The sequence below is a fragment of the Protomyctophum parallelum genome (genome assembly GCF_964188405.1).
Source record: "Protomyctophum parallelum genome assembly, chromosome: 20".
Taxonomy (NCBI): Eukaryota; Metazoa; Chordata; class Actinopteri; order Myctophiformes; family Myctophidae; genus Protomyctophum; species Protomyctophum parallelum.
The window spans coordinates 27206520-27222667 of record NC_139718.1 but is presented as its reverse complement, the minus strand read 5'-3'; the positions used below and the strand labels follow the sequence as shown (position 1 = coordinate 27222667).

Genomic DNA, 16148 nt, shown 5'->3' with positions numbered 1-16148 from the left:
ACCCTCATGGGTTTATAAGATACCCTTTCACATTTGCATTTACAGCAAGTTTATATTACAGTATATTCATAATACATTTCATTACAGCCCAGAGTTATACAGAGTACTCTGTCTTCTCTCAAAGCTTGACAAATAAAATCTGTCACAACAAAAGACCCTTTGGCAAAACATATCTAATTTTTTTCATAATCATTTAAATCTAGGAAATCCCCACAGATAGAAGACATCTTGTTAACCATAATTTCCCTTATGTCATCATATTTAGGGCAATAAAACAAACCTGACAGAAACCTGACAGACCAATGACCACTGTGTAAAAGCCTGTTTTCTTTACAGCTACATTAAGGTATCTCAGATCCGGTCAAAAGCCTTGTACTACAACCATGTGATATGAAAGCAGCACAAGCACATGGATGGAATTCCACTCTTACCTTCGCCAAATGAGAATTGATCCATTTTGTGAATGTTCGCTTCTGCACAGCCTCTTGCTCATCTGAAAATGAGATAGACACAACTCACGTCAATACATGATGGATGTCACATTCTAAAGCTGTTGATTCTGCGTTATCCACCTCTCCTCCTTATTCACCGCCGGTACATGAGGCACAAAGAATATGTATGTACTGCAATTCTTCAATTCTTCAAACTAAACAAATGAGTAGAACAGACGTTATATCACTCGATCGCTACAGATAAGGAAGCTGTATATGCTCAAAGACACCATAAACACCGATATTCTATACTGCTGACTCAAGGTCTACGAAATCTAGCCTAATGCAACTTTAGCCACGGTTTTAGCCACGAGTCGCCCTCACCCTGCAACCTAGATAATTCTTGGGGCTTCACGCAACAGTTCAGCTAATAATTAAAGTGTGACCACTGCACCAGCTACATGATGCCCAATATCAATGGCATAAAAAGTGACATGGGTGACGACATGGTCTCCATCTCCTTCTGAATCAACATGATAGCAAAAGGTTGCCCTCACTGTCAACATGTGGATGCTAAAGGGACCAAAGTAGGGGTGAGAATGGGCTCGCACAACATTTTGACAGGGCAAAATTGCCACGGTCATCTGTGAATGTCATCTTATTTGCCAATAGGCTGATGGCTGTCAACAAGGCAAAAAAATTGGTCGATACCAATTAATGTACAGCTGATAAATCAGTGCATCCTATTCCCTACCCATGAAAACTTTATAGTATCACAGACGCTTGTGACATGCGCTCTCAACAAGGAGGTCAAATGAGGAGATTAAAGACTGATGAGTGCGGGAGGAGATTTCTGCAAACACATCTTGCAGACGCCCGATAATAACATGCGTGTGAGTGTTCAGGTCACCTCCAGACCCTTTTGTGGTGCACTAATATATTCAGTCATGGTGCCACATGCATTATGCAACATTGCATTCATATGCATGACAAAACATCTGATTTGGTCATGCTGCTGTTGTTTAAATAACGGTGAGATGCAGATCTCATAGGGAGATCTGTGCCGGTATAGGCCAGTGCTGCCCACTGCATGGAGTGGCCATTTTTAAACATCCGCCCATATAAATATAGTCTGAAGTCACGTGCTAAAGCCAGCAATGCTAACTTTACAACAATAATGAGCCCATCACATTAACCCACAGGCAAATGCTTCATCACTGATGCACAGGGGAATGAGGGGATGCCCACTGAAGCATAGCATGCACATACACAATCACAACAGACACTAGTTTACACACAACATTTTCACATACACACTACACAGCTGACTTACACATCTGTCTATGTGCACCATATATCTGTCTCATTCAACGTGTTCACCTACTAAGCCAGACTGTCTTGTTTCCTTGTAATATCCTAGAACAGGACAAATCCTAATGGACCGATCGGACATATAAGCCAAAAGGTAAAGACTGCTGCCCTACTTACCCCGTAGATACTGAAAGAATCCAGTCACCAGGTTTAAAGAAGAAGTCTTTTTGACACATACATCCTTATAGCGAGCCATTCTACACTCCACTCCCTGTCTCTCTCCCTTTGCCCTTCATGGGTGCCTGCTATGTTTGCGTGAAGATGACATCCACAGTGGAAAAATTAGGAACAACCCTTTTCCCTTTTTCCCTGGCAGGAAGCAAAGCAGATCTGGCTGCCCAGTTTCCCCGGTGAAAACACAAGAGCTGCTGGGGGCTTCACAGATGAATCGCTGTTCCCTCCTCCCCCAACACTCTCACTGACACACACACACACGGCAGAGCAGTGGAAACCCCTCTCTAAGAGCGACAGCGATTTGCAAGCCAGTCCTTCCCTCCTCCAGTGTTATTGCCATCCAGAGGAGCCATGCTTGTGTGGCTGTGCCCAGCCCCCGCTGCACTGCCTCCCGAGTCCCTGTATCATCCTATCGTCTGAGGATGGGAGACTGATCAGCTCAGAGCTCTGCTCCACCAATCAGGACCCTGGAGGTGGTGATGTCACAGCCATGGCTGCCATATCACTATTATACACTTCTACCTGACATTTCCCCCCCCAAAAAAGACATTTAAAAGAAAGAAAGAAGAAAAACTATAATTTCAAGGTTTTGCTATTTTTGAAATAGGGTGGTTACTCTTGGCATGATTGAGTGTCAGTGTGTGTGTGTGTGTGTGTGTGTTCATTTCATGTTAATTTACTTATTGTGTTTAATGTTTTTGAAGTCCTTTCCAACTGTAAAAGTAAAGTCCATTCCGGCCTATTGATTGATGCTGCCCCTTTAAAACATTTAACACAATTAAAAGATGGCTACAACAATGCCACAGCATGGTGTGTTACGCATCTTAATAATTAATGTTGCTCCCACTGACAGCAACCACCTGCCCTCCCTCGGTCTCAAGACAAAAGGCACACCTCACCCACCAAAGGATTCCCCTTTCAAACACAATATTATGTGATAGTGAAGTCGATCAATTTTTCTCTCTGCTCATTGTGTACACAGCAATGTCATTATGTATGCTTCCACTCACATGGTTTACATGATACGTTGTCCCTGTGGTCTTGTCTATAGGAAAAACCACCAGGATACTTAAACAACGCACCAGCGAACATAAAAGTATGATCCGTAGAAATGATAGGGACTACCCTGTAGGCTGTAGCCATACATTTTAATGACATGAAACATGACATCTCCTCTCTGTGTTTTATTGGCATTGAGGTGGTCTCACTGCCACCTAGAGGGGGTGACCACGACCTTCTTTTAAAGAGAATATTGGATTTTCACCCTCAACATCTTAGCCCCAAAAGGCATAAATGACGAATTATTATTAAATGTGATGTGATACTCTAAGCTCCTGTTGTGCTGTTTTTATCCAGTTGTTTATTTATCCCCACTCAACAGACCCTGCTTTTTAGATTGACCTGATGTCCCTGTGTTGTATTTGTCACACCCCTAGACCTGTGCGGTTTGGTCTGAATACTTTTTGGGAGATTATTCCTCCTTCACCTAGCACTTAAAATTATGAAATGTTTTTTTTCCTGCTGTGCCTCAGTACACCTTACACTTCAAAATGTCTATGTATTTCTAACATGAACTGGTTGCCTACTCCTACACACCTGTCCCAGTAGGTGTGCAAAAGGACCTTTCTCTACATTATTTAAAGGCCAATATACTGTATATTAAACAGGAGGCAAAAATAGAGCTGATCCCATGGTTCCATCCTTAATTCTTACTACCCACTGTGTTGGTGACTGTGGGACCTGCCTGGAAAGGCTGTTTGAGTAAAAATAGACAATGGACAAACATGTGTGAGCCACTACAATGAGTCAAGCATACTGTATTACATCGCAAAATACCTCATTGATTAATTTCCCCCTGCTCAACACCCAAAGTACCTGCTGTGGAGCTGTCCACAGTCCTGAACTCAGTCACATAATATTTGTGACAATTAACGGTAAGTACCTTAGGCATGAATGCAGATCAAGTATTTTCCTGGAGTACTCATATGATCTTTTACATAATCATTTCATTCAATTTTGACAATTTGTCAATATTGAATGAATTTAAGTTGATGTCAGACGACTAGTTAAGTGCCAATTAAAAGATAGAACTAGCAACAAACACCACGTCGATGTGAAGCAACCATCAAACCACTCAAGCATTTGCAATTCACATGAGTGATCAGGTACTTATGGTGATCTTAGGACACATGATATCTTTGGCGGTAGTACAGCATCATAGGTGCTTAGCTTCATTAGCTTGCAGGTCACCTGGGACCACTGTAAAAGCCCATTACTGTTGTTGTTCCATTTATTTGAGAGCACCTCCACTTTGTAGCTCTGACTGACAAGCTAACAGCAATTACACCAGAAGTGACCTGCTGTTGACCTCATGCCAGCCCATTCTGGAATGCTTGAGGTTGCAGATTTATTAAACATGGAACAGTGGCATATTTATTGCTACATGTAGTCTTCAAAGTGGCATAAGGAAAATAATCTAGAATGTCTTGCTGCTCTACTTGCTGCTTTACTGTGCTAAAAATAGACATACTACTTTGACACTTGGATATTGTTCATTATTAATATTATATTGCTAGAAACAAATATTTCCGATTGTACAATAATTCCACATTTAAACAACCAGCCTAGAGCAACAAAGAAGACAACATGAAGATAAAGAGGTCATTAGGTTCACTGACTACTAGAGATTCACTCTCGCTGTCTCAATTGTGTCTCTCTCGCTCTCTCTGGTTACAAGAGTGTGTTTGCTGTCTGTCCTACCTGGCAGCTGCTACTGACAATGTTGAAATAGAAGCACGTTTTACAGCCGACAACAAACACGTCTGTCTCTTCCTAGGCTTATATAATACGACTGTGTTACTTGCAAAAAAATAACAGATTTGCCGGTCATCATTTTGTGAAAATCAGTTATCTATGCCATACACATGGAATGCATAGCAAGTGTTGCAAAAGCATTAATCTTAGCCCTCTTAGCCCATATCCCAACCCAACACAACAGTGGTCCCCAGGTTGATTCTAAGTCAGGGTGGTGGTCCCTGGTTCACAATCAGTTGATAACCCCTGCCTTACGGGATTATTCAGACACAAATTACAATACATTATATTTCCTGTGCCAACACACTTTTTAATGTGGCTTTCGCCTTTATTTTATATTTTTTATAGGGGGATAGACAGATTTTTGTGCAATTTTACCACATCCTTTCAGATAGGCCCCTTAACAGCTCATCTACAGGAAAAGCGAAAGTCATTATGAAAGTGAGAGGTGTGTCGGCACATAATTCGAGCAATGAGGAAGACATTATTGGAAACCCGAGAGGGTGAGGGTGAGCCACAAGCTGTTGCCATGTTACGGTCTCAGAGTGTTGCTTGTGGTTGGTTGGTATATTATTCTTATGGACTCAATGATATAATGAATAAACACATTATTGTCTCTACACAATGGCTGTGGTACTATAGCCTAATTTGGTCAACACCAGAAAATTCTTTGCTGATATGATGTTGTAACGTGTGCTGCCTGTAGTCTTAATCCTTGCACTCCTTGTATTCCAAGTTTGTCTAAAAAGATTCAGTATTAGAATCAGATACAGTAAATGCCTAAAGTATGAATGCATGGCTTAAATTGACAATGAGTATGAGACGTTTACCTGGTTAAAAAAAAAGTGTATGATGATGATGATACTGAAGACCAGCTGATGTCAATAATTCATTAGACAGATCGAGTCAGACTCAAACATGGCCTAAACATCCTCCCAGGATACTGTAAATGACAGGAAGTCATGTTTGATAACCAGTGAACCCTGTAAAGCCCAGCAGACCTGTCATCTGCATGGCACCTAAAACCTTCCACAATGATGGCTTCCAGATGTGACACTGGATGTTACATCTGGAATGTTACAAACCTTAAGGACTCCAGTAGTCAGCCAAGTCAGTCAACAGTAGCTTGCACTGAGCATTGCATGTTATGCTGTCCACATTGTGTTTGTTCAGGTGAAGGATGTAAAAACTTGCGGGAGTTTAAATTCCATAATGTGGCAATGTGGCATAAACAAGCAAGGTCCTCTATTCATACTGACAAGTAGTATCAAGCACTCAAACTTGTCAGCATGTGTTAAGGGCAATGTAGCAATATAGTAATTACTTATTCCTTCTCCCTTACTACAGTAGTATGTGTAGCTCAATCGGTAGGTCATCAAACTGCAGAAAAAAGGTTGTGAGTTTAAATCTCAACTGTGAACAGCTAAATTAATTTTGATAAAACGAGAAAGAAAATAACTGTTGAGACCACAGGAAGTTGTCTTTCTCTCTCTCGAATAGAGAGCTGGGGAGAACTGGCACAACTGCACACAAATGTTTCAGAATAGTTACTATGGTAACAAGCTACTGCAAATAAAAATACCCTGATATGATCCACAAACAATTCTACACAGTAAGATCTTCAGTGTTACTTTAACGCTGTAGTGAAAAATTGTATCTTGACAGGTTTGAAAGGCTTTCCAGGATTTGTAGAATTATCCGCAGATGCACATCAAAATATCAGTATTTGACTCAACCTGGTCATGTGTAGTTGTGATTGGCCTAATGTGTGTGTGTGTGTGTGTGTGTGTGTGTGTGTGTGTGTGTGTGTGTGTGTGTGTGTGTGTGTGTGTGTGTGTGTGTGTGTGTGTGTGTGTGTGTGTGTGTGTGTGTGTGTGTGTGGGGTTAAGGGTGAGAAGAGACTACTGGTATCGACCCATTCTCTTACCAAGGGCAGAGCTGGTGTCGGGTTTTAGCCCTGTTCAGTACATGCATGGTGTCTCGGTTGTTGTGACTCAATATCTCATGTCAGGAGCCAGATCAGTTTAAATGTTTCTTACACAAATGAAGAGGCTGTATTTAAGAGTAGTAAACTACAAAGCTTTTAACAATAGACTCGAAATAGAAATGATGATTTTCTTGAATTATTATCTGTGTTACCAATGCATTTAATTTAATAAACTTAATCACTGTGGTCAAGATTATTTTACAATACCTTTGCAACCAAGCAAACAATGTACTTAGTATGTCAACTGTGCAGTCCTAATGCATAATATTTACGGAAAATGTATGAAAGATATAAAGAATTTCTAAATGAAGGCCAGTTTACAATCACGTTGAGATCATGAGCTTCAAGCGTGGTAGAATCTCAGAGAAATTCCCGGAATTCCACTCTCAGAATGCACTCCGTTCATCAATTGAAGGGAATAAATCATATTGCTCCGAGTTTCATTTAGTCTTAAGTGCCTCATAAAGGACAGCAGTACAGCTCTTTGCGCCTCGGTCACAAGACTGGGATTGCATTTTTAGTTTTTTACGAGTTATCAAAAAGGAATTATTTGTTGCCTTAGTGTGGAACAATTTGACGTGATTTCAAAAGGTGTCCTGTTAGCATGTTTTCTAGTTATCCAAAAGAGTGATCCTAGTCATTTAAAGTTGTACTTAATGGTGAAGTTCACCTTAAAGAAGGGCTCATATCCAGAACTGACAATTCAACCACATTTTATATATGCCCATATATTGGAATTCCCATATATGGCGGAGATCTCCATGGGCATAAAAGTGACAAGGACTGACAGATACAGAGATCTCTGTATATGGGAGTAAAAAGGAAACAGGTCAACATACAGGAACAGACATCTCCATATATGGGCACAAAAGGCATACAGACAGACAGGTACAATCATAGAGTTCAAAATAATAGAGAGGCACAGGAAATCCCCACCCAACCACACAGGGTTTCCTTGTCATAAATCCACGGGTCCGCCTGCAGTCCCACCTCTTACCAGTAGGGCCGAGTGCTTCAATGTTGGAGAGCCTCACTGGGGGCTTGGGTTTAACACGGAGCGCTTGTTAGCACTCCCTTTTCACCCCTTCTTCCGAGATGGAAAAGTGATGGGTGAGTCCATGAACGAGAACCGCTGCTATCAAGTACAAGCTCTGTGTACTGTATTGTATAGCTCGTTCATTTGTTTGGCCCAAGCTGGCTTCAATTCTTCCTCACAGTTCTGGTGGCTTTGGTACGACGGGTACTCTGACAAAGCCCCCAATACTATAACTCACACATAATGGTTCGGATCGGTGGTGCGACGTGAGTGTGAGGGCCACATAGCCCAAGCCCCAGAGTGGGGCCCTACTTGTAAAAGCTGGCACTGCAGGCGGGCCTGTGCATTTAACACGAGTAAACCACCCGCAGCTGGGGTTTAATAGAGTAATATAAGGATAGAGAGACAGTGACAGCCCGCCCCCCCCGCTACTCATTTCGATGGAAGTTGCTCAATGGCGTTTTGAAGCACCCGAAATAACTACTAGTCTACTTCTGCATTTTTTCGATTTGGACAGTGTCCAAAATGCAGAAGTGCAAACGGGCGCTCAAATGTTAAACTCCAGCGGCACGGGGTATCCTTGTCATAAATACACGGGTCCGCCTGCAGTCCCACCTCTTACCAGTAGGGCCGAGTGCAGAGCCTCACTGGGGGCTTGGGTTTAACACGGAGCGCTCGTTAGCACTTGCCACTTACGCATTTTGACCACCAACAAAAAATGCGTTAGTAGGGTGCTTCAAACGCCACTGAGCAACTTCCATTGCAATGAATAGCGGGGGTTGGGGCTGTCGTTTCTCGTCCACCCAGTCTAGAGTATAACTCTATGACATAGCCGACCGAATATTGAGGTTGTCTGTTTGACTGTCCAGACAAATGTGCCCTAAGGCCCCTAACATGGAGATGCCCAAACTGGCGCGTCACAGCGGTGTGCTATGATGATGACATCATAGACTGCTCTTGAAGTACTCTGACATCAGTTACTGATGTCATGCAGGCATAATACCTTGTTCCTATCTCACCGGCTAGTACCAGTACACTGTGTGTGTGTGTGTGTGTGTGTGTGTGTGTGTGTGTGTGTGTGTGTGTGTGTGTGTGTGTGTGTGTGTGTGTGTGTGTGTGTGTGTATATTATATAATTATTAACAGTTAATGATAATGCAGTAAAAGTAACTGTGATATACAATTATGTATGTATAAAAGCATCTTCATCCTGCTATGCGTATCAAACTTCAAATGGGCATGCAGCCCAGGTATTGAATCAGCAGAACATCACAGCTGCACAGAGATAATGTGTTGTAGGTAAGGTAAACGAGGCCCTGTAAGCAAAGGAATGACACTCACCTTGCAGTTTTTGCATCACATTGTGAATATCCATAGAGGGCCGACCAAACTGCTTTGGAGAGGCCATGTCGACAGTCTCAGATGACTGGCTGCAAGACACTCGGTGGGGCACTGAGGCTGATGCCAGAAGCTCCTTCACAACTGTCCTGAGTGGGGCATCCCCTCACCCTCCTCCTCCTGCTCCTCTTCTCTGCTGTTCTTTTACACTCTCGTTTTCTCTCTCACACACATAGGCCTACACTCTCTCCTAAAGTCACTGCAGAACAGGCTCCAATTGAATCTCCGGTTTCAAGCGGGGACAAGCAGTGTTACTGTCCAATAGCAGCACTTGTTCCATTCAAGGGCTGCAAAAGAGAAGTGTGTGTTATAGTGGGTTTCAATCATAGACTGGGTTTCAATGGACCACAACTGTTGTGCAATTGTCATATTACGCCATTTAACTTATTGTATTTTTACCAGTAAATGACACTATAGCACTTTAAAGTTTAAAAGCCTCTATACAAATATGCTGATGGTCCATTATTCTTCACTTTGTTGTTGGGTCTAATGTTAATTTGAAACGATAGCTGTTGTAGTACATTGTATATTCACGTACAAGTACATTGTACAAGTACACAGCATAGTTGTATACTACAACAATAGCTGTGTGTTTAATATTGATGGCATTTGTATTCAACAGTTTTGCGTGGGCAGAAAGTAAGTAGAGTGAATTAAGCTTTGTTTAAATGCCCATGCAGACGTCGCAGACGCAGTGAGATATGTAGCATTTCGTACGCAGCTGCATTAACTTTACAGGGGCAGGCAAAGCTAATTTGATTAATTTACATGAAGTTAGCAAGAATCCAGCTATCGCAGCAATAAACCGCGTCACTCACTACAAACTAGTACAAAGTCACTAAACTGTATAGCCTACCGCCAAAATGTAAACATTTTAACGCAGCGGGACTTTGCACACAAATAAATGCCACTCTAGTTTAAAATAATGTTTATAAAGTTTCTTACCACTTTGAGCCCGCCGGAGCATGACGACTTTGATGGAGGAAGTGTCCGTGTGTTACTTAGTTGCCACCGGTTGCCACGGGTAACATTTCAAACATTGTAGCATCCATCTAGCGGTGGCTGTATAGACAGAACAGAAGCAGCATGATGCAGCCATGCTGCAGAGACAGAACAGGTCATATCGCCCCCGCGAAAAGTGAAGCCGGCTCGCCCCAAGCCATGGATAGCTCGCCACCAAAGCGTGGGTATCTCGCCCCACAGCGTGGTTATCTCGCCCCAAAGTACGGATATCTCGCCCCATGTTTATTTCATGTTTATTTCTCATATTAGAACATTTAGAATCAATGTTGTTTGTCAAAGGAGAACATTTAGAACCAGTTTGTTGTTGTTGTTGTTGGTCAAATGAAAATTATGCATGGCTAATGTTCTGGAAATTCCATTCTGGAAAGGTGTTCCAATCCTCCATTGTTACTGAAATTAGTTGTTGTACTATTTTTGTACTATTCTATGTCTGCCTAAAAGTACAGTACTTTTTAGAGTTAAGATTTAGCTGGGCCCGGAGTCTGTGGGGTTCACGATGGTTTTTAACCCTGCTTCCTCAAGGTCGGTGTTGTAGGCCTACTTTTTTAATTTGACATTTTATTCTTTGTAGAAAGGTGACAGAAAATGATATAGTAGGCCTACTTGCACTTTACTGTAGGCTCCTGTATAGGCTATAATTTACATCACATATTATTTTACTTATTTGCATTTCCATTAGGCTACATGCAACATATTTCAATTGGGGACCCCCCAAAATAATCATTGGACCAATAAGCACTTGGAATGTAGGAATGAGTTGTTGAGGCATTCAATTTGATGATTTATCTGTACAATTGAATGCCTGTAAAACAGAGTGTATTTAATGGTTACTGTATCATTAACCACCTTATGTTTGCAGATGACTTAATTGGTGGTCCTATATGACCATGCTGGTCTCCAGCAGTTACTAAGAGTATGCTCACAGTACGTTATCGTTATTTTGATGTCAAGTACAACGCTAAGAAGAGCATAACAGTAAGGAAGCGCTGGACTTTCCTGACTTTCTCTGACTGTATAGGCTCCGTTCAAGCATTGATCTAATTATTTATTTCTCCAATGTAAACTGGAAGAGCAGAAGAACAAGCTGCATTGAAAGTATAATAGTGCCACCCTCTGGTAACATATTTCATTAGACATTAATCCAAATGTTTACTTTTCTCATGTCTGGTCATCATCATACCCCATGCTTCTTTCTCTGGTAACCTAAAATTGGAAGTTGTCATGTTCAAACTAATAATTTCTATAAATTACAATATTACAGCTTTCACAACAGAAACAGAACTTGCATATCATCGGTTCAGCTGGTGTTGGCCTGAGAGCTTTGATGGGAGGAGTGAAGAAGTGAGAGCCATGCAACAATTGAAGGAAATCCCCACAGAGTCTGAGAGCTTGATAGCCTGTGTAGACTCTGGTGAATGGCCAGTTAGGTTTATCTAGACACAGTTAAGATGGTTGGAAACAATGCCATCATTGTTTGGGTCAGCAAGAGGTTGTGTTTTTAAAGTGGTAATGAATTGGGATGTCTGTAGTCTGTTGTGTTCTTATGTTCTCTCCAGAAACACACATTAGCATGAAGATTAAGTTTTCATTTCATCGTCAATAAAAAAATAGCCATTGACTATTGTTAAAAGATGTTGTATTGATCCTAAGGAAATGATGCAAAAGGAAACAACCCGCTTCCTTTAGTTGTGCTTCACCCAGATAAGCAAAGCAATGCTAATTTTAAAAGTCACAAAAGGAAGGAAGCATGACAGCAAAGCTTCCGTTATAGCAAACACTGCAGGGGGAAAATTAGGAAAAGCTCAGTGTTCGTCTGACTTTACAATCAGTGTGGATTCTAACACCATCCTTTTCCAAAATGGCTTATAATGAAACACATCCCTTGTTGGAAATACTAAAATCATTTAACCTAGGTAAGTGTATTTAATTAACTTTTAGAATAGTTATTCAGTACGTAGGCCGGATCTTGATCTTGTTGAGTATTTATTGACCATGTGCTTTAGTCTACAAGTGTTGTACATTGTGAAATGGCAAACTTAACTAAGCTGTCAAAGACAATGTAAGCATCCATTTCACTAAGAATGTGCAAATACCTAGAATTGGATTTGGAAGGATTTTTAAGCACCAACAGTGATGCAGTCCATTTGGTGTTGCTGGTTGTTGTGGGTTGGGAGATGAGCCATAAGCAGCGAACCTACACAGTGTGATGTAAGATTTTATGTAACTTCATGCCCTGAGCTATTTCTCAAGGGATATCAAATCAATAGGCGACCAATTTAGGCAAACCAACCTGCAACCAACATGCAAGAAGAAAAGCTCTGGGGCAACAATCAAAAGCATTTACAGTATATACTCCTACACCAACTTGGTGCCTTTCATGGACTTTTAAAATGATCCCAATAATCATAGCAATGCAGTGCATCCTGTCTCTATTTCCTTCTCATATTTAGTCTGCCATGTATAATGTATTCCCTTACTTTTTATTAACACGTTTTATTCCCTTTCTTGGTTGTTACAGGCAATTTGATGCTAGCCTTTTGCTTGTCCATGTTAGTGGGTCTGATGCTGGGAGCTTTGATCTACGTTCTCTTGACATGGGCATCCAGGCGCACAGCCACAGCCATGATCACCAGGCGCTCTAAACGGCAAACTTCACGAACACCAAACCCTGTGAACAGCCCCATGGGCCTTTACCGAAGCACTTTCCTGAATGTCCATCGGCAGCCCTCTCTCGAACCGGTGGGCCCACTGGGAATCAAGCCTAGCTATGAGTCCTCCACCTTTCGCCCGCAACCAAAAGGAAGCAGGGCTGACCTGGAGACAGGGGGTGACATCCAGATCACCTTACCTGAAGACACGGCTGCTTCAAGCATGTCAGATTCTGTGTCCCTTGTGCCAAACAAAAGACATTCCTTCTGGCTGGGCAGCAATGGTCTTAAGGGCTTTTTGCCATCACAGACTCCGCCTCCTGCATATGACAGTGTTATTCATGCTTTTCAAGAGACTTCTACTTGAGACAGTGTATTGTTCTACAGACTACCTTGTGCTTGTCGATCTTAAGCGAATTGTCTCTGTATTTGGGACTCAGTGCAGGCCATTGCTTAAAGGTATATTCAGTGATTTCACTTAATTCAAATATCCCTTTTGGCGGGGGGGGGGGGGGTGGATAATCCTCCCTAATATAGAGTGTGCTGACCATAAAAGGAGTTCCTCCCTGTCCCCAGTTAACCCCTGGGGTAAAACAAAAACGTAGGTTTCGGTATATGATCCGGTCGGGAGCGGATGATATCGTTACGTCATGTTGTAGTATTGTTTTGTAGTCGACAGGCAGGAACAACAGGCGGTAACTTTATGGAGGGAAACGGAAGGTTCCTTCCTTTTCCCTCAATAAAAGCTCTCGTAGCCTGTAGCTTTTATTGAGAAAAATCGGTTTGAGGGAAAAGGAAGTTGCCGCCTGTTGTTCCTGCCTGTCGACTACAAAACAATACTACAACATGATGTAACGATATCATCCGCTCCGAGAGGATCATACAGACTTTTGAAACAGAGACCAGGCTTTCCTCCGAGGTGGTGGAAAGCCTGGATGAGGCGAGGTTAGGGTTAGCCAGTACAGCCTTCATCCAATCAGGATGAGAGGGGCCTTCCTCCAATCATGATCGAGTGGGGGCATTGGTGCACTTGCTGTTGGCCTGTTGTGTCCCCCCCCACTGTAGAGCGTGTGCATGTGCACATCTTGTTATACCGGCGGACCAGGGTTTTTCCAAATCACTGAATGCTCCTTTAAGTCTTTCAGTCATCTCCTCACTTTAAAGCAGTGGTTCTTAAATCACAGACACAGATTTTATGAATCTGCAATGTATATACAAGCGCTTTGGTTAAAAGCGCTATAAAAATGCACCATTTAGGCTACCATAAAGGACAACTTTAGTTTTTTTCAACCAAGGTTCATGTTTTAGGTTGTTATTAGAGAAACTAAAAGGTGAGTGTTCATTTTCTTTCATTTGCTGCTTTCTTTCGTTTTAGGGATTTTAGCAGTTTTTGACAGGGGGGCGGGGGCATTCGAGCATGTGGCTAAATATGTATTTTTTAACACAATTTTATGGTGATTTATTTTTTCATGGTTTACTATAGTCCTAATAAATGCCAGGAAATTACATCTGGCCACAAAAGATCACAGGATCTACTGAATGTGACAAACTGACATATTGAGCCTATACACACAGTATAAGCCTTCCCCCAGTAGGCTACCTTCACATTCAGTAGATCCTGTGATCTTCTGTGCCCAGATGTAATTTCCTGACGTTTATTAGGACTATAGTAAACCATAAAAAAAGAAATCACCATAAAATTGTGTTAAAGAATACATATTTAGCCCCATGCTCGAATGCCCCCGCCCCCCTGTCAAAAACAGCTAAATTCCCTAAAACGAAAGAAAGCAGCAAATGAAAAAAGATTAACACTCATCTTTTACTTTTTCTAATAACAACCTAAAACATGAACCTTGGTTGAAAAAAACGAAAGTTGTCCTTTAAATACACAATATTCCCCTGTCCAAGTAGCCTATTTTATCCATGAGATGATGAGTAGACCACAGTAAAGAGGACTGAGGAGACTTGGCAGCTGCTATAGGTCTGTCCATCAGGATTGAGGAATGTGTTTTAAGAATAAAAATAACTTTAAGAAAAAATATTTAGATAGACACAATGCCTCATAGTTCTATTATGTAAAAAAACAATAAAGTTTTATTGTTTTTATTTACTGTCTTTTCTGTGGCTTTTTACTATAAATGTATTAGCCTGCTCTAACAAAAGGAAAGATAATTTTAAGAAAGCACAAGTGAATAAGCAATAACAACTGTTCTCATATAAATATATGTGTGAAACGTATAAGCTAGGCCTATTACATACGTTAAAAAACTAATGACGACCCAATTCGTTGACATTGTGAATTTGTGAAAGTGGATGCATGGATGCTATCAGCAGACAAGACAACGCGGTATGTGTTTCGATTCGTGTGAGGTTGCCACTATGAAATAAATCCCCCTTCTGAGGTAGGCCCCTACACAGCAATAAATGTGTTTTAAGTTGTTGTGTTGTGCACAATCATTATTAGTCTAAGCAGCAGCACGCCTTAATTATGCATATTAAGAAAGTTTCAACAGGTTCGTGTAGCCTGTGATGCACATTGCACATATTTTACACGAATTCACAGTGGAAACACCGGGTCTATTTGCCTACTACGTCTGTCACATGGCAACCCGTTTTGAAGCCATGAAGCAAGTGCGCCAGGCAGCCACCAGCAGAAGCGCCTGGCAACACGACTGCACAGAGCGCTGACTGCTCACATTAGCGGGATCAGGTAGGCTGTGTTGAATTACATAATGTTATCTATATCTTCCTTGAATGACTAGAGATTCATCTTCATCCCCCCCAATGTTTCCCCCCCTCGCCTCGACAGCTTAGATTGCTCAGAGACTGGTGCATGCGGTGAGATAAAGACGCGCCTTTGAAATACCTAGTCATTTGATGTAAATTCGAATTAGTCAAAAACCTCACCCAGTCAGCAGAGGACGGTCCTTGCATATTGTGTGAGCATATGTGGTGTGTAAGTAGGCTAGACATTTGTTTGTTTGCAGGTTTTTGCTACCTGAAATAGGCCGATGCATTTCTTAATAATTTGGATTAATTTATTTTTTACTCATCCCTGTCTAGTTGGTATACACTATACAGGCTATAATGTCTGGTGGTGGTGTTTGACGTAAGATAATAAGAAGGGAAAACCGGTCTATCTGTACCCATGGAGACTGTGTCCTGATCTTCAATGCAGTGTTGCTGTTGCATAAAAAAGACTCAAGAGAGACTGGAAAAACTGAATTTTCAAGGTTGATTCACTGAATGACAACGCGGCTATATTAA

The 16148-nt window shown here is 41.6% G+C and overlaps 2 protein-coding genes across 2 annotated transcripts in view; one reads left to right on the top strand and one right to left on the bottom strand.

The window, feature by feature from the left end:
• The window catches only part of syne1b (spectrin repeat containing, nuclear envelope 1b), a 125314-nt gene extending 123288 nt beyond the window's left edge, over positions 1 to 2026 (bottom strand). Inside the window, exons 1-2 of the mRNA XM_083792259.1 lie at positions 1920 to 2026; positions 432 to 493 (exon numbers count right to left, since the gene is read on the bottom strand). Coding sequence (XP_083648385.1) covers positions 432 to 493; positions 1920 to 1998 — 141 coding nt within the window. The 5' untranslated portion in view covers positions 1999 to 2026. The remainder of the gene's footprint in view (positions 1 to 431; positions 494 to 1919) is intronic.
• Positions 2027 to 12033: 10007 nt separating this feature from the next.
• On the top strand, positions 12034 to 13330 carry myct1b (myc target 1b). The gene is made up of 2 exons (XM_083791987.1): positions 12034 to 12146; positions 12752 to 13330. The coding sequence occupies exons 1-2, from the start codon at positions 12092 to 12094 to the stop codon at positions 13246 to 13248; spliced, it is 552 nt and encodes a 183-aa protein (XP_083648113.1). The 5' UTR covers positions 12034 to 12091; the 3' UTR covers positions 13249 to 13330.
• Positions 13331 to 16148: the final 2818 nt, after the last annotated feature.